Here is an 18,605-nt window from a genome sequence, read left to right as displayed (position 1 = left end):
AATGCTGATATTTTGTCCTTACTGGCAACATCTGCCTCTGAATGGCAACATCTGGGAATCCTGCCTGAAGTGTGCAGAGTATACGTGGCAGGGTCTGTTCTTCTGAGCCTCTTAGTGAAGTGAGGCTGTTGTCAGATGGGGTTCACCTAACCATCTTCTCCCACCAAAGGAATCGGTGAAGCTACAAGGAATCTTTTCCTTACGCTTCCCATCTCCCTGTGGATCCCTCCTGTAAAAACAGAGGACAGGGACTACTTGGTGCTATCAGGGATGCATAGCTTGAGCACATCCTTATTTGATGTGGCTGATATGCGTGCAACCCAGTGCTAAAACCTCCTGAAGACTATAAAGAGAAAAAAATCTCAAGCTTCCAAAAAGGATAACTATGGGTCAGAATATGCTAATTGCCATTGTTTTGAACTGTGTTCGAGGGAATGGGGTTGAGTAAACAGTACAATGGGCTGAAATCAATACTTAAATTGTCCCTCCTGATCTTTCAGGAGACCTCAAGCATATTTGTAATACTCTGTACCACTGTTTTCCCCCTCATGATACCAGCTACCTTTGTGATATAAAGTGCTACTCAGTGGGGTTTGCTATTATACTGCAAGTATCTTTCTCTCACTGGTTTCACAAAAGTGACGTAGGAAATGCATTGATCTAAGATGCACACTCTTGAGAAATCAGTAAGGCCACACTTAAACTTAATTTTCCAAGTCTGAAATAGCCCCATAGAGAAGCTCCAAGTCACAGGTCCTAGTTAGCTTATATGAAGAATGAGAAAATATGTACCAGGAATCATCTCTTAGGAGTCACTGACCCAGATTTCCCATCTCTGTGCTCGATGGTCTCAGGAAGCCCCAAAAGTGAAGTGCTTGCAGTGGCACTGTATATCATATGTTTAGTCTGATATTAGAGAGAAGGGCAAAGAAGTGTATACTGTTTCATATATATTTGGAAAGGATAGTCCCTAATTATATAACCAAAACCTTACTTTTGGATCATTTAGCCATTAATACATTTCCTTTGGGAGAACAGAAAAGTTCCTGTCTTCTTCTTCGTCCTTTCAGTGACATTAAAAATTCTGCGGCAAGTTACAAAGAGCTGTTAACATATCCTAGCAAGACACATACCTTGGTCCTTGCAAGCAGTGGGGCACCTCGTTCCAGAAGCAGCTCCACAACTTGGTCATGTCCACTTCTTGCAGCACAGTGGAGAGGGGTGAGTCCATCCTTGAAGTAAAATGAGAGAAAACAAATTAGCACATCCCCAGCTGTCCATCCTGGCATGCTGAGGAACACCCTTCCAGGAATGCAGCCCCACAAGTATGTAAAAAAGTTTATTTTGGGGACTCCTAACTGCAGCTGGTGCTACAACATGAAGTTTCATCCCTATTCTTACTTGCACCAGTAAAGGACACTTTAAGGTTACCTTTTCAGAGAGGAAGCCCACTGTGTGTTGAAATCTTTTATCAAAGAGGATAACGTGAGCATGCATTGCCTCCTCCCCTCTTTCTCCTCTGCATGGCTTTAAGATTGTATTGCCTCTCCCTGAATAATGCATGCTGGGCCAAGGCTGCTCCGTTAATCACCTCTGGTCATTTGGATTTCTTTTGATGCAGGGATGAAACAAGAAAGGTCCATGCTAGAAAATTTACTCTAGAATTTATTTGTGAGGTTTTTTTGTTTGTTTGTTTGTTTTGTTATTAAACAGGCAGCAGGAGAAAGAAGATTTTAAAACAGAGAGAAACAAACAGAACAAAACTTTTCGTTTCTGAGATTGAGTGGCAAACAGAAAGCTAACAATTCTTTGCTAAAATTGCTGTGAGAGCACCAACTTCACAATATTTTTTCCATTGCGGAACACCACCTTATAGCATGAGACTTGCTCAGGCTGCTCAGTAATGGTCACAGAAGTGGTAGCAAAAGATGTGTCAATGAAACATTTAGATAGGAGAATGCATTCTAGGTAATTCTGCTACAGTTTTGATTTTATGCATAAGAACACAGGAAATATGAAGCAAGAAAAATGGTTGGAAAAGAATATTAGTGCTGAATGACAGAAAAAAGAAAAATCATAAGGTATAGAAATGCAAGTTTTCATCTCATTTGACCTTGATACTGTTCAAGCATGCACTCAGACAATTCATCAATCCTCGTTCAATAGAGACAGGTTTATAAAGGTGAAATGGTAATAGCTTTTAATCACAAGAAAAGCCTTCTCTGTTTGAGACACACTGCTTATCTTTGATGAGGTAGATGCTATTGCTCTATGGGGCTTTCTGAAAGAATCCAGTAACAGCATGATTAAAAGATGAATATACTGGTCTGAGGTAGATCTATTACTTACAGGATAAAAAAGTAGCAAAAATACAATAGCATGGCCTTAAGTACAAATTAGTGACCCTGCTTCATACACAGATGCACTGTTTGCCTTGCTGGAGTTTGGAGGAAGTCTATATCATTGTATTTTTACTTCTACTACTAACAGTTCAATTAAAAGTAGCTCTAGATTGCCCAGTGCCATTGCAATTGCAACATCATTTTGGCTACACTTTAATACTTTACATATGATAGTTCCAAGAACTAGATCCTCCCTCATCCTCAGTTTCAAAAGCACAGAGCACCTTCCTGAGTTAGCAGAGCACAAAGCTCCACCTCAGCAACGAACCGAAGTCTGCGGGGAGGAATTTTTCTCATTTATCTACTGTTTCCAGAGATTTTTCAGTATCATGTGAAGGTGCTAGGTGTGCCCTGACACTCACTATCTCAGAGGCATCACTAAATCCCATGGAAGCTTTGCAATGAAATTCAACAGATGCAAGATCAAGCCCACAAACAGAATTCAAAGCTGTCCAGCAACCGGCAGATCACGTCAGTGTAAAGGAATTGGGTATAACTAGCTTATCTGTTTTTTTCAGATATCCTAAATCAAGTCTGTAAATGCACAACAGAGGTTTATTTCCATCTTGCTGCCAAAGGGATTCATACACATACTTCCCATTAGCGTCACAAGGTGAGAATGTATCTCAAATGTATTTCTAGGAAAGGTATTTATTTGGTATTTCTTTCCGGTTTCTGGCATTTTGTGCTCCATATTTTTAATCAATGTAGGAAGTTCACTTTCCTTATCTGCACAGTGACTGTGATGTTATTCTATTCAACAGAACAGCAAAAGAAAGGTAGAATTGTGTGAACTCTTGAAAAAAAACAAGGCAAATCCCCAGTGGGAGAAAAAAAGAACAGTACAAGCTAAGAAACACATCAGCTCCACAAGAAAAGCCAGCTTTCATAATAATCGGAACGAAACTGTTTAAAAGCATGATTTCTCCTCTGTTCTTATCTATAATTCCCTATAAAAGTAGAGACCAAAATTTTATATCTATCCTATCCTGTCACAGTTTTTATAAATGCATCACCATTTCCTATCTCTGCAGCCTTCCCATATAACACTTTCCTCTTTCTGCCCTGGGGAAAACAGCATGTATATTTTAAAATTTTTGTATATTTAATACTGTAGATTCTATTTTTGCTTCTGTTTACTTCAAAGATGAAGGAGAGTGAAAAGGAAGAGCTGTTGCAGTAAAAGGATTAGTACATAATACAATGAGGACAAACTGACACTAGCCAACAACAAGAGACACACTGGTGTACCAAACTAGTCCTCTTTTGTACCATTATCTATTCGCAATGAACATCGGTGCTCTGAAATCTATTGCAGGACTCTGCCTACATATCTTTTAAATCATTCTGTTACTAACTCGTACACCACATAAATTGAAGAACACAGGCTGACGAAAATATCAAACACATCATTTGACAAGACATGCAACACTGGGTCGAAGAGACACAGACTTGAAGCACAGATAATGGATTTCCCATGAGCATAAAGGCTGCCATGCTGGAAGACTGGAAATTCAACGTATTTATATTTTAGAGAAGTCCAATATTTATCTCCTCATCCCAAATAATGCATAATGGTGAGCTATATGTTTTCATCGTCCAAATAACATTCTGCACCTAGTATTCTGCTCTTCCCATATGCGGTACTCGCCTGGTGCACACTTCGCAATGTAACGAACAGGTGGGTCACTGTTAGAAATGACACTACGATCCTCTCTGTATGTATGGAAGCCAGGAAATTCCATCACTCCTAATTTCCTCTTAGAAGATTGTCAAATAGAAGGTAAACTTTTGCCTTTTTTTCTTGAAAATCAATCGCTGGTCATTTTTTAACCTGCAAAATTCATTCCGAATTCCGTGCATGACTCCTAACTGCAGGGCTCAGAAAGATAAATTATCAGGTCATTTTGCCGTGATTAAAATGCTTTACCTCAGCTTACCAGAGCAACTGAGATAAAAAGCAGCTGTGCTTATGAGAAATTCTTAATTGGAAATTATTTGGGTAGTATCTTAACAGAAGGACAGTTGTGTACTGTCCAGTGCTCATTCGAATGAAGACGGATGAGAGCACATGAGCAAAGGCCAAATTACTGAATTCTTCTAAACTGCAGTTGCATATTCTCATTTTTATGAGGATAAAGCAAAATTTTAGTATTCTGTATGTTAGACATGCAAAATCTTCTAAATTTCCTTGACAAATAAAGACCTTTTTCATTTTTCATTACTACTAAACCTCATCTCTTTAAAAATGAACACAGCAAGTGTCTCCCTTGACTCTAAGCTCTCAGAGTCTTGACATAATTAAACACACTCTAAAGTATTCCTGCAGATATGCCATTCAAAGTACAAATTTTTAAAATACAGCAAAAAAACTCCCATGTATTTGCTCAAGTAATAAGATGTTAACTTAAATAATTCTAAATAAGAGTCGCTATTTATATAGCTTGCTTAGATAATCTGCACAACATTCCTTGCCCCTCCCTTGTAAACATTATATGAATCCACTCCATTTTTTATAATCAATATCTGCATTGTGACTAGATATTTATAATCTGACATTGCTTTAGGAATGGCAAAAACTGCCAATGAATGATTAGTGCTCTGTGCATGTGTGAAGACTAGGAGAATATGTCACAGCAGCATTACTGCAGGAAAAAACACCCTGAGCACAGTGTAGAGCCAAGACAGTGTTAGGATCCTGCTACAATGGCTTTATGGTGGGAAACCCACTATATGTGGTAACAGCAGAGAGCCATTCCTGTTCTGTCAGGCTGCATATTTACAAAAGAAGACACTATTACAAATAAATCTCAATAGGTTCCCAGAATGAGCATTAAGGGGTGTCTGAAGCTCATTCACCACAAAAAATAAATAATCCAAGTTCCACCTCCCATGGCCAGTGGGAAAAGGAAGCTTTTCCCACTGGCATCATACATCTCTGGGACCGACTGTCCACTTCTTTCAGCTCCAGCTGGGCCTCCTTTCTTTTCTGTGGCCCTTCTCCAACCCAAATGTCACACCAGACTTTCCCCCCACCATCAGCACATCTACTCCCCTCTCCAGCTCCAGCTGCCACGCTCCAGGCACACAACGTGTTTACTTTCCCACACAATAAGCTTTCCATTCCAAGACTGGATGCTCTGTTTCATTCCAGCAATTTTTTTTCAACTGTAAATATTCTGGACAAGAGCCTGCAAGAGGATTCTAAAGAAAAGTCTCAGAGCAAGAAAAATTTAATTTCAATCTTGGCGAGATTCAATAGAAAAAACACAAATGTGTGACAACTTCAGCATCTGAGACAGGTGAATGTGTTGCTCCCCAACTCCTAGGGGTGTTTGCATAGTCACACAACAATGCAAACACCAGTAAGGTGTCAAGTGCCTGTGAATAAGACTGTATTTTAAAAGTAAAAAAGCAAACAAAAACTAAAAAAGCCTCACATTCTTGTCCTTCTTTCCTATACATTTTCTACAGAGAGATTATACAAATAGAGATATTACAAAAACTGCATTCATAAGGAATACTGCTAAAACCATTTAGTAGTCAGTGACAGAACATCCTGACTGTTACTATTCCACTATATCAGAATTTTCATATATTTAATAGAAATACATCTATTTTGGTTGTGCTGACATTGCTCTAGCTTTAAATGCTTAAAATAACTCTCCCTGTAATAATCTTTACTATGTTTCAGAAAGGCTATAAGTGCTTTCCTTCTCTCAAAGTGAGAATTGATAAGTGCCACATTACTCTTGACCACATGTCACCGATTTAATCATAAATTGAACTTTCAGCCATCTTTTAGAGACTAAGTTTCTGCATACTGATTCCTAGCCACAGTTTGCACAATTGCTTCTGAAACCAAACTTCATTGGTCAGCAGTTTAGCTAAATTCTTAAATTTTAAATAAACACTGAAGTTCTTATTCAGGTAAACTTTTAAATATTAGAAGTTTTAGCATAAGAAATTTTACTCATTAATCATTTAGCAAACAAAGCTCCAGATGAGGCTTGTATGTAAATACAAATAGCACGAAAGTAGATATGACAGATAGTACCAAAAGTACACTACTAATATAATTGTGAATGGAGTTTATATTTTTGCCTCAGACACAATATAAAAGAGAAACGAGATTCTGCTTTTTAAAAAGTTATTTAGTAGTTTGCTGAGAAAAATGGTAAAACCCCCAAAATTTAAGTAAAATTTTATATTAAAATATATAAATGTAGCAAGCAGATTTACTTGCAATTCTACATCTTTATACTCTAGTCAGAAATGCCAAATTCAGCAAATACATTTTGAAAAGTATAGAACATAAAAATATTTAATTCCTGCACTAAGAAGGACTTTCCTCTGACATGCAACATTAACTATGGAACAGCAGGACACATTAATAATTTACTTCCTTGGAAGAATGTACGTTTTGATTTCTTTTCTTTTAGACAATACAAGGGCTCCTAATAGATCGTTCCAGTCGACCATTTTCAAGCATAAAAAGATTTCACATATTAACTAGGCAAAATTAAAGTACTGAGGCTCACTGAAAATCTGTTAAAATAAGTTTTTGTATCTTAATTTATGCATCAGATGTCAGGTAATAAAGCAAGATAAAAATAAACTGAATGAAAGCAATGAGTACTTTTTTAACAAAAGAGGTGGGGTTTTTAATATGGTATTGAGACCAAGAAGAAAAGCCCAAGCTGCCCAGCAATGAAATATCCTAGTACACTTAATTCCACTGTTTTTCAGTGAATCTGGCCTACTGGAAGAATGCGGGTGTTCCTCAGGAGAATGAAGAGGCATGTATGGAAAGGCAAGCATGTTAGTACCAAGGAGGCAGAGGCGCAAGTCTTTCCTTTGCACTACAAAACACACGTATGCACGGCATGCAACACACAACCTACCTCTTCCATACCCTACATACTCACGGCCATAGCAAAGCACACAAGGCATGCGGACAAAGCAAAGGGGAAAGAAAAAGACACCGAGACTATATAAACAGTTGGCATGAAGACGAGATCACGCCACGGAGAGACTGACAGCAAAGCCAAAGCTCTGGAATCTCCCCCACCGTGAAGGACACGCAGCCGACCAGCACCGTGGGCTTTGAGCAGGGAGGAGGCAGGAGGTGAAAGCAAGACGAAGCTGCTGAGCCCGTGCAAACTGGGATAGATGTGCTCTAGGATACCTTTATGGGTTTTCACTGATACCTTTGTGCTGACAGTTTTTGAGTTAATGTAGCAGCTGACAAAGGGCAGGAAGCCACGACAATGAGAAGACTCTAAAATTAGCACCTTCCACCTACGCTGGGCAAAGTCCTGTTCTTTCAGTTTCGTTCACAACTGCACATCAATCTTTCTGGGTGAGCAGGGAACAGAATACACCTTGACCTCTTAAAATCCAAGATATCCTTTACAGTCATCTGGGCCAGCTTGTCCAAAACGAACATCCAAGTACTGAACAGGAGATGGGTGAATTCGATATTGTCATTCCACAGGCCAAACGGACCATTTCTGTATGACTACGGTGCTTATGAGTATGTGGAATATACTGACTGCAGTATATTACTACCATTTAGAAGCCTCTTTACTATGAGATTTTAGGCACTTATTGTGGAGAATTTAACCAGGGATGATTTACTGCACACCTTCATGAGAGGTAGCATTTTCCATCATCAGTAGATAAATTAGGGGAAAAAAAAAAAAAAAGCAAGAGACATAATTTCATAAATAATCAGAAATCAAAATCATAATCACATATAGAGCTACATGATAATCACAATTGTCTTCCTTGCTTATGAAGCAACAAATGGTTGATGAAATTAATAGCAAAGTAACTGCAGAGGTTGAATCAACCACAAGGGCAGTTGCATAGAGTATCCCTATCTTTCCACCTCATTAAACAAAAACTATATTGTTTTAGTTTGGAACTCTTATGTCCAGCTCTGAAACATCCTCTGTTACTTGGAGACACAATTTTGCAGATCAGTGCTTAAAACCAGCAGCTTTCAAGAATGAGTCCTGTGGAGTTCAATTTGCATAGATGACCACATTTTCCTGGATGACTCCGAAATCCAATTTTAAATAATTAACTCTGCCCATATAAATCGACTGGCAAAATAGTGCAAAGTATTGGTGTGACATTTCAACAGGACAACTTGGGAGGAGGAAGCCATGGAGAGTCACCTAATTCTCTGTTGTTAGCCTGTGGAAGAGGTGATTTGCTGCTGCACAGAGGAGGTTACTGTGTCCCCAGGACTGAGCCCAGTAAAAAGTGATGGGCAGCCCACAAGGGCAGGTTTCATTAGGCATGATATGACTGGCACAGACATTCAGGACTCAGGGGACTGAAAGGCTTAGCTGAGTCCAGATCCCCCACTTCCCACTGCTGTGCAAGATGCTTGTTCTGTCACATAACGTTGGACCAACTAATGGGCTTATTTCCTCAGCAAGATCAGAGTTTCATCAGCTTCTTCTTGTATGACGTAGGTAGATTATGCAGGAGATGGAAGGAAATAGTATTTCTGCCTCCTACTATCACTAATACTTGCCATTCTTTAGTCTTATTCAATAGAAAGCAGTCTACATAAAACAAATAACAACCAGAAAACTAAAGGTAGGATTTTGAATTTAAAAAAAAAGATACAAAAATTTCTTTACAAATTATTTTTGGAGTCACAATTTAAATTTAGTCCAAGTTTCGAAAAGAGTACACTTGTGAGGAGGCAACGTTTTGACATTTTGGAGCTGTGTTCAGCTGAATCTTTTTTTTTTTTTTTTTTTTTTGAGAGTGTGTGTGTGTGATTTATAACAGCTGCATCTAATGTCTAACTTTAAGAACAGAGAACAAGACACAATTACTGAAGTTGAATTCCTAGCTATGAATCTTGGTGTTCCCAGTCTCTGATTTGGAAAAAAAAAAAAAAAAAGAAAAAACAAGCAATCAAAAAATCCCAATCCATTCTCAAGAAGGGACAACATCATATTCAGGGAATAGAAACACTCACCCTGGTTTTGGCATCGATCTGCCCTCCACGATCCAACAAGAGCTTCACCATGTTTGTGTTTCCCCTTTTGGAAGCCACATGCAGTGGGGTGATTCCATTCTACACCATGAAAAGAACAAACAATGAGCATGATGGATTTGAAGGTGTATAATGGTGGTGAATTTGTGTTTGGATCACAAAAACGAGACCATCACATTGTAGAGAATAAACAAAAATGTACTTGAGCATCAGAGCTAGGCACACACCGTATATGCTAGAGTTAGTAATTCCTTTGTAAGCAAAAATCTTTATTCATTGTTTGGGATTTTTTAATAAACAAAGAAGCGCATCTGCCAAAGCAGCAAACATCACGGTCCCAGAGTCAGACAAATAAACAAACATATATCAGAGTCCCAATGAGTCAATATTCACAAAACACTGATGCATTTAGATCATCGCAACATACACAGAGTACACAAATGCGTCACTCTGACACAAAGGAATCTTCTTAGTGTAATGCCAATAGCATAAAGGAGTAGGTCCTGCTTAGGCTGAAAGTCCTGGCAAATGCTTTGGGTGAGGGAAGGAGGTAATATTAGCAGTTATTCCAGATCAGCAATAGGAGGAAGCCAGTCTGAAAGGCAGAGCCCTAAAGTAATTCCAAGAGTGTCTGGCAATGCAAAATTAAACAGAAACCTCATGATCCAGCAGCCATGTTGATGCACAGATTACCAGAGGTTTTCACGGCACCACATGCCGTGCTTTAAACTATGCATCGTACAACAGCAAGTACGCTATATTATCTATCTCTGCAGTTGTTCACCATAAAAAGTAGTCATGATTAATTAGTAGTTTTATAGTTGTATTTCTATAATGGCAGTGTAGCTTTTTTCAAAATACATTTATATGTGAAAATATCAAATTACAGTAGCATAGCATATACTGAATCCTGCATACTAAAGAAGCCAATAAATCCTACATATATTCCTGGAGTATGTGTAACTGATGGGAAAGCTAAAGTGAGTTGACATATTATGAGAATATCAGCTTTCTGGAGCTAGTCACAAGAGCCTTCTTCCTTCAGCTGGGAATACAGGTCGCTACTAAACGCCCAGGGACTCTGCTGCATTGAATTATTGCAAAAAAGACATCTTTGAACACAATGGAATTTCAGCATTACTTTGCTGCTTGCTTACTCTTGACTAAGAATTACACAAAGAAACACTCCATTTTCGTAGGCCGTTACAACTAAGACGCAAAAAAAATTTCCTCCGTACCCTTGCTGTGAAATCGACTGCAGCTCCTCGGTTTAGCAGAAGCGTTGCCACATTGACATTTCCATAGTGCGCGGCTATATGCAAAGGTGTAAAGCCACTCTACAAAGGGAAACAGACTTCATTACAGAAATCAATTTATACAAGATAATCAGCTTAACTAGAACTTCGTTTTAGAAGCTGCTGGCAAACAAATGTATCATGTCAATTTTATCTAGTTCACCTATAAGATAGCACATTCTTTCAGGCAGAGTGTGCATTTTTCGTAAGGGAGGTTATGAAAAGTGCTTCATTCTTTCATTCTCCGATTCAGTGTTCTGAATCAGTGGCCAGTAAGAAAAGTAGCTTTCATGACAGAAAATATAAAATTTATTAGCCATTCTTAAAGAAAAAAAAAGGAAGTTTCCTTATTATAATTCAGAAGCAACATGGGTCTTTTGGGCTGCATCTGTTTACTGTTTTTGTCTAAACGACCACAAAAGTTGTTGGACTCTTATTTTACTGATCTTAGAATTAGAAATTCTGATAATATATTTCCTTTTTATTTTAAGCAGCGGTGATTCAATATGTAACCCCAAAATATGGTGTTCATGAGAAACTACTTAGTAGCATAAGAACCATAATTACTTATATTTATATACAATTTTTATTTCAAAGGATGTGAAGAAACTAAACATCTAAACATCAGAGAAAATATAATTTACTTACTGCCTCTTGAACACTAGAAGGTGAAACATGCTCTAGCTACGAGATACAGAATTTCTTGACAACAACATAAAAAAGATTAATTTTTCAGAAACTAGGCCACAGAGCAAGCTTTTAGTTTCATAATTAATTCAAGTAGAAAGGACCTTGCTTTTGAGGTTTCCCTGAAGAGCTTTACAATGATTTGATCAGATCTTACTGTTCGTTAAGGGAAAGAGAGAAATAACTTTTGGCTTCTACACTATACTGTTTTTTCAAGTAGGTTTCATTTCTTTCAGTGTACAAATCATGATTTTAAACTGCTTGTAGAATAAAGAAATGTAGGCAGATGTGGGACTCTGAAATCAACTATATTCCCAAAAGAAACAGCAATCAGCCCACTATTTTACCCTAATTCCATTTACTTCCTTGTCGGCTCACAGGTGATCCTGGTCAAAGTACAGTCAAACACTCATTAAATTCATCGTCTTGTTGCTATGGTAAATTACCAAGGAAATGTCTACTGAGGATATTAGGCGCACAAACATGATACCATGTTAAGCTATAGATTTAATGTATATTGCGTTAACAACTAACTTCTCACGGACACATGTTTACCCGGTGACAAATGCACTGAGAGGTAACATGTTGGCCAGAGGAGAGAGAAGGCCCCTCACGTTTACCATGGTGAAGAGCAGGTCCATGGGCAGATGCCAGGGAGCAGCTGTCACCCTGTCCCTTCACATCGTCCCCTGCCTGGGGACAACTTGCTCATGTGCGCGTCCCCCGAGCAGGGAGCTCTTCCACCTGTGCGCCTACATCCAAAGTTCATTCCCTCATCTCACAGAGAAAGTTCCATTATTTAAAAAAAGACCTTCAGATAACAGCTGCATTCTTGGAAATAATTCTTTTTCTAAAATGTTACAACAATTTTTCGGGGAGAAAACACAGTTTTAGCCAATCAGACACATGATTTTTAGTGGAAGTGCCTGGCAAGCTGATATTTCCAGAATCTGTACGACAAATGTAATATTATCTGCTGCAAGTAAATTCTGATTATGTACTATCCCTTAAGGACTTTTCAAAACTTTATTGAAAAGATCATAATAAGAACAATGGTAAAAATAAGCAGATGCTCTGAACAAGATTTTACCTTAGAGGATTTGATTGTATTTATTATTGTAAAAGAAGGAAAACGAATTTTACCATGACTCTGTCTGAGCCAGACACCTTAATTTAGTTATGCCAAGTGAGTGCATTTTCATAATTAACGAAATTGAGCTTGAAAAGCATCTTTAACCTTTCAGATCCATTACTCACTGCAGACTTCTTTGAACCAATGTGAATTCTCAAAAGTTTATTTCAATAGTGACACAAATAAAAAGAAATTCTAAGATAAAGGCTGAATAAAAATAGGTTTGCTTAGTCACAAATTTCTGTGTATTAAAAAAGAGTAATATCTTCACTTTTAGTGCTAAATAATAAAGAAATATTGCCACAGAGCAGAGAAAATAATCATAAGTAACAGAAAGAGTAATTAAAAATTTTTTGTCTCGGTACCTCAGTCGTCCTATTCACCATCATCTGATGCAGCATGGTTTGGGAAAAAGAGGAAAAATATTAAAGAGTGGCCGCAAAACGAAGAACTATGTTGCTTTTTGAAATGAGTTATGCTGTTAATTATGGGAAAAGCCATTCAAGCATGCATTAACTTTAAATACAACCTATGTTCCCGTGGGCAATAAACCAGTATCCTATTTAATCGGGAAGCAGTGATTCTGCTTCCACTCAGGTCTCTTCTTGTTTACAAATAATGAAAAGAAAGCTGGTTACAAAAGAAATGGGAGGTATAACTAAAAAGCAAAAAAAAAATGCATAACTTGCAATTACTGAGTAGCTGAACACTGCAAAAGTAGATATATTACTGGTGATACTGGTCAAGCAACCTGTCTTTCCCCACAAAATAACACTGCCTTTAGACATTAAGACTAAGGAAGTGAAGCTTGTTGCCCTTCGGCTCTCAGCCGCGTGGCCACCCTGTTACCTCTCAGGCAGCATCGTGTTACCTTGGACTGCACGTCAGCGTTATGGTCGTTCTGCAGTAGGAGTGCTGCTGATTTGGTGTCGTCTTTTCTAGCGGCAATATGCAGAGCGGGTAATCTCACTTTCCCCTTGGTGTCATTTTCCAGGAGGATGGCCACCGCCTGGTTGTGTCCTTGTTGCAGTGCGACAGCTAGAGGAGTGAAACCATCCTGGTAGAGCAGAAAAGAAGATGTGCTCAATAAAAGCTTTGAAAAGCTGAGGGAGCTGGATCTCTTTAGTTTGGAGAAGAGGAGACTGAGGGGAGACCTCATTAATGTTTATAAATATGTAAAGGGTGAGTGTCACGAGGATGGTGCCAGGCTCTTCTCAGTGACAACCAATGATAGGACAAGGGGCAATGGGTTCAAACGGGAACACAAGAGGTTCCACTTAAATTTGAGAAGAAACTTCTTCTCAGTGAGGGTGACAGACACTGGAACAGGCTGCCCAGGGAGGTTGTGGAGTCTCCTTCTCTGCAGACATTCAAACCCACCTGGCCACCTTCCTGTGTAACCTCATCTGGGTGTTCCTGCTCCGGCAGGGGGATTGGACTGGATGATCTTTTGAGGTCCCTTCCAATCCCTAACACCCTGTGATTCTGTGAAACTGAAGGATATAGACCTTCAGTAATTTGCACAGCACTGTTCACACACCGAATTTTGAAAGGTACATTACCAGCGCAATGTTTTAACCCAGATATTACATCAAACATGTCAGAAGCACACTTCTTCACTTCAAAGTAGTCTTTTTTAAATCAAGTACAAGCAAAGGATCATTTTACTGTATCTCTCTTAATTATTTCTTGTCTTAAAATGGATCACAAAGCATATTTTCAGCAACATTTTGGTAAGGATTAGTGAGGTCTGAACAAGGTAGATATAAAAAATATCCACGGAACTTGTTTCTGAATATCTCATATCTGTGGGAAAAGAAAGAACATCTTCATTCACATTTGCTGTTGCTTCTCATTCTAAGTTACATGTGAACTACGGCACAAGAAAGCCAGATCATGTTTAGGATTTTATTCTAATTTGAAGCAGGAAAACATTAGATAATTTGTACTTTTTGGAACTTCAAAGTCAGAAAAATCTATCTACTTCTTATTCACACATTTAGCTTTGTTTTAAAATTATTATCAAATTTTCTTGCTCCTTCACATGTGCCCTGGATTGGCAATGCTTCAAAATGTCACACACCCACAACTTGCTATCTCAGCTGAAGTACCGCCTGCTCCCATACCTTTTATTCTGACTATAAAACTGAATCTAGCCCACGACTTGTGTGCTACCCAAGAACATATGTGCTGTAACCACATGCAAGATCAGAGGGCAGCTAAACTATCGGGGCACAGAGAAGCTCTCTAACAGAGCCTGTGACCAGAGGCATGGCGAATGACAATGAAAGTAAAGAGAAGGGAATAATACAAGGTCTTCTATGTTTAGGTGGGAAGGAACAACTAAGGAGTTGACTATAGCCAGAAAGTGAGAAAACTGATTTAAAGACATTGTAAAAGGCATAGGAATGAGACAGAATTGATTTAGAACAGGAAAATGGAAAAATGATTAAATAATAAAGGACAAGTTAGGAAGGAATTAGAGTCAACATATGCTGAAAGAAACATCTGAAGGATTGCTAGAGCAATTTTTCCCCTTTGTAATCTAATAACATTCACTCCCTTTTGCATAGATCTGTGGATAGGTGCGTTGTAACAGTGATACTACTACGGTTTCTTTCTGTAATAGAGATTAAATTGTGTACAGTGAATTAAAAAGGGGTGAACAGCTGATGAAACAGCTGAACTGTAAAGATAATTCTGAGATTGGGGCTACATTAGGTGTTGAAATGGCTTAATGTATTTGCCTTTCGCCTCTGGGAACATGAGAACAAATCCTGGATTAGAGGCCCTGTGAAACTGAGCTCATCCTTTCTCTCATTTTGTACGTATACATATATAAAAGTGAAAGGAAACATAAAATAGAGGAAACAAAATACATCCAAAGGTAGTGCAAGTTTCAAAGCTCCAAAGGCAAGATCATCCATTTGATCTCCACCACTTTATCCTCCATCCTTCTCTAAAAGGACACAACCCTTTCTGCATTCCCTTTCCTTTTTGTGGAAAGCATGGTTGACCAGAGCCTGGAGAAAGTATTTCATTTCCCCAGTTCCCCACATGAGAACAGCCAATCTGTTTGACATCAAACAGAAGGCCCTTCTCCATGTATTTTGGTAGCATCCTCTGTTCAGGCTGTCACCCCACTTCATTTAATGTACCATTTCTTCACTGTGTTCATGAGACTAAATCTGGGCAGTGTGAAACCAGACAGCAGCTTAGGCCATCCTTCAGTGGATGGATCCATCAAATCATTAAAACCATCACCTGAGCAGGATCTCAACCCAAAACTTACTTAAGGGGGTAGGGAGGCTTTACTTCAGAGGCTACAAAAGTGAGAACTGACATTTCAGAAGACAGACTTGGACTCAGAGTGGGGGGCAGCTGGCTTTTCTCTCGCCCTGCCTTATTTAAAAAAAAAAAAATCAGACTATACTACCGAGTTCCAGTGATGCCTGGATGTCTGCGTTCAAACAGAGGTCATGTTAATTATAACCACCTCAGCCTCACAGTTCCAATAACTAATGAATGAATTCCCCATGCACCTGATCACAGCCAGAAGAAGTTACTCGGTGAAAGGCTGCAGGCAGGTGACTGGGGCTGCAGCCTGGCCTGGCTCCTGAAGAGCCACAGTTCCACTCGGCTTCTTCACAAGGAGGGTGTTTCTGCCACGTTGCCTGGCAATCACACGGGATTTCATATTTCAGCAAGCTGCCATGTAACGTGATCGCTATGTATGCAGGCCACAAGAGGATTATTTTAGGAGCTGTCATCAAATGGTACAGTATCCATTGAAAGGAAGGACAGTAAAGCAGCTGTTAAGACTAGCAGTTCAGTTTAAAGAAAAGGAGAGTGAGCATAAACGCACCATCATTTCAAATTCATCCATTTGTGAAGGCAATCCAGAATGGGTATGCTTCTATACAGACTAGGTAAAAGCAACAAACATGAGCAAAAGCTCTGACAGGGAGGAACTTTCCTATCACTATTTCACATGGCACATCCACAGAGCAAACACAAGCCAACAGAAGCAGCACAGAGCCTGTTCACTCCTTCCCTTGGCCTGGAATAAAAGAACATTTGGCAGAAAGAGAATAATAGAATCATAGAATAGTTTGGGTTGGAAGGGACCTTTAAAGGTCAGCTAGCCCAACCTCCCTGCAATGAGCAAGGACATCTTCAACTAGATCAGGTTGCTCAGAGCCCCGTGCAACCTGACTTTAAATGTTTTCAGCAATGGGGCGTCTACCACCTCTTTGGACAACCTGTTCCAGTGCTTCACCACTTCATCATAAAAAAATATCTTCCCTTCTATCTAGTTTGAATCTCCCCTCTTTTAGTTTAAAACCATTACCCCTTGGTGTATCACTACAGGAGCCACTAAAAAGTCTGTCCCCATCTTTCTTATAAGCCCTCTTTAAGTACTGAAAGGCCGCAATAAGGTCTCCTCGGAGCCTTCTCTTCTCCAGGCTGAATAACCCCAACTCTCTCAGCCTGTCCTCACAGGAGAGGTGCTCCAGCCCTCTGATCACTTTCATGGCGCTCCTCTGGACCCTTTCCAACATGTCCACATCTTTCCTGTGCCAAGGACTCCAGAGCTGGACACAGTACTCCAAGTAGGACCTTACTAGAGCGGAGCAGAGGGGCAGAATCATCTCCCTTAACCTGCTGGCCGTGTCTCTTTTGATGCAGCCCAGGATACGGTTGGCTTTTTGGGTTGCAAGCACACATTGCTGGCTCATGCCCAGCTTATAATCCACCAGTGCCCCCAAGTTCTTCCCCACAGGGCTGCTCTGAATTCCTTCAGCCCCCAGAACAAGAGGAAACAGAATGAGCATAGTCCTCATTAACTAGGAGTTGTCCCCATTGTTCTGAAATCCTGTCATCTGCAAAAATAAGTTCTTATGATTCAGTTTCTCTTAAGATGGAGTCTCATCTCTCTTACTTTGGTGTCTGCCCTGCTTACACTGAGGTTAGCACAGGTTTACAGAACTGCAGTTAAATCCAGAGCCTAGCAATGAATGCCATCCTTCTGCGTATTTATACCCACATAGTTTGGCAGTAGAAGCAAACCATCCGAGAAGAAAACAGCACATTGCCTGCTGAACTCATTGATGTGATCCTTGTTACTCATTTGATTTCCAATTTATGCTAATCACAGACAAAAATGAATATTTACAGGTTACACTTAAAGTTGCAGACAAGACTCAGCATCAGAGTATCTTAGCTGGTCAAGGAGGCCCATCTGCCATCACTCCTCACTTAGAGGAACTGGAGCAGAAGATTGGAGTAAGTGACTTCTTGAGGCACCTTTGATACCTGAATGGTTCTGGGAACCCAGTACCACAGAGAGCCTACTCATCTCATCACTTTTGTGCATGCACTTGCCTGTTTCCCACTCTTTCTCTCTATGCAGAAAATAGTCCGAACTCATCTAAAATCTCAAGTCCGTATCTAAAAGGACATTTGTCAGCAACTAGTTGTTGATACCAATTGTTTTTATACCATTTTATACTATACACAGACACCCTTCGGGACACAGTCCTCATAGTCTAATTATGGGATTCACATTGTTCCACATGGTTTTCAGCTGGCTGAGAAAGAAGCTGAAGCAAGTCAACAACCTACCTTCCCCAGGAGACCACTTCTACAGCTAAGAGAGGGAGACACATGCTATAATATTATATTCACTGATTTTTGCCCAGGTCCTATAGTGCAAATAGAGAAGCAGTGCAAAGATAGCACTGTTACTCAGGTGATGACACTCTTAGATGCTTGAGTTTTCATGGGCTTCGTTGGAGACATAGTTCTATTCAAATTAAATGTTGTACCTCTCCACTTAGCCTATGATTGATCTACTATTCACTCCATCCCCCTGACAATACAACCTTGGCCTCCTATAACTTCTACAGCTCTAGGGACCCCTCTTTAGAAGCCTCATTCATTTTTCAGAAAATTCTTCAGGAAGCTGATAGGAGAAATGGGCATAAACTGAAGGTGAAAATCCTGGGCTCACTAAGGTCAGTGGAAGAAATTTTGATGTCAAATGAATCAGGCTGGATGTCAAC

General features: G+C 39.5%; 1 protein-coding gene across 32 annotated transcripts in view; it reads right to left on the bottom strand.

The window, feature by feature from the left end:
* Positions 1-18,605, bottom strand: part of ANK2 (ankyrin 2) — a 370,609-nt gene that overhangs the window by 106,346 nt on the left and 245,658 nt on the right. For 25 of the 32 annotated variants that reach the window (XM_065633268.1, XM_065633277.1, XM_065633275.1 and 22 more), the window contains 5 exons: positions 13,412-13,597; positions 12,906-12,929; positions 10,665-10,763; positions 9,409-9,507; positions 1,134-1,232 (listed from right to left, as the gene is read on the bottom strand). In XM_065633268.1, coding sequence (XP_065489340.1) covers positions 1,134-1,232; positions 9,409-9,507; positions 10,665-10,763; positions 12,906-12,929; positions 13,412-13,597 — 507 coding nt within the window. The remainder of the gene's footprint in view (positions 1-1,133; positions 1,233-9,408; positions 9,508-10,664; positions 10,764-12,905; positions 12,930-13,411; positions 13,598-18,605) is intronic. The other 7 variants (XM_065633265.1, XM_065633274.1, XM_065633283.1 and 4 more) reach the window with 1 other exon arrangement.

Source organism: Caloenas nicobarica, chromosome 4 (genome assembly GCF_036013445.1).
Source record: "Caloenas nicobarica isolate bCalNic1 chromosome 4, bCalNic1.hap1, whole genome shotgun sequence".
In the NCBI taxonomy this organism is placed as follows: domain Eukaryota; kingdom Metazoa; phylum Chordata; class Aves; order Columbiformes; family Columbidae; genus Caloenas; species Caloenas nicobarica.
This window is presented reverse-complemented; position numbering and strand designations above follow the sequence as displayed.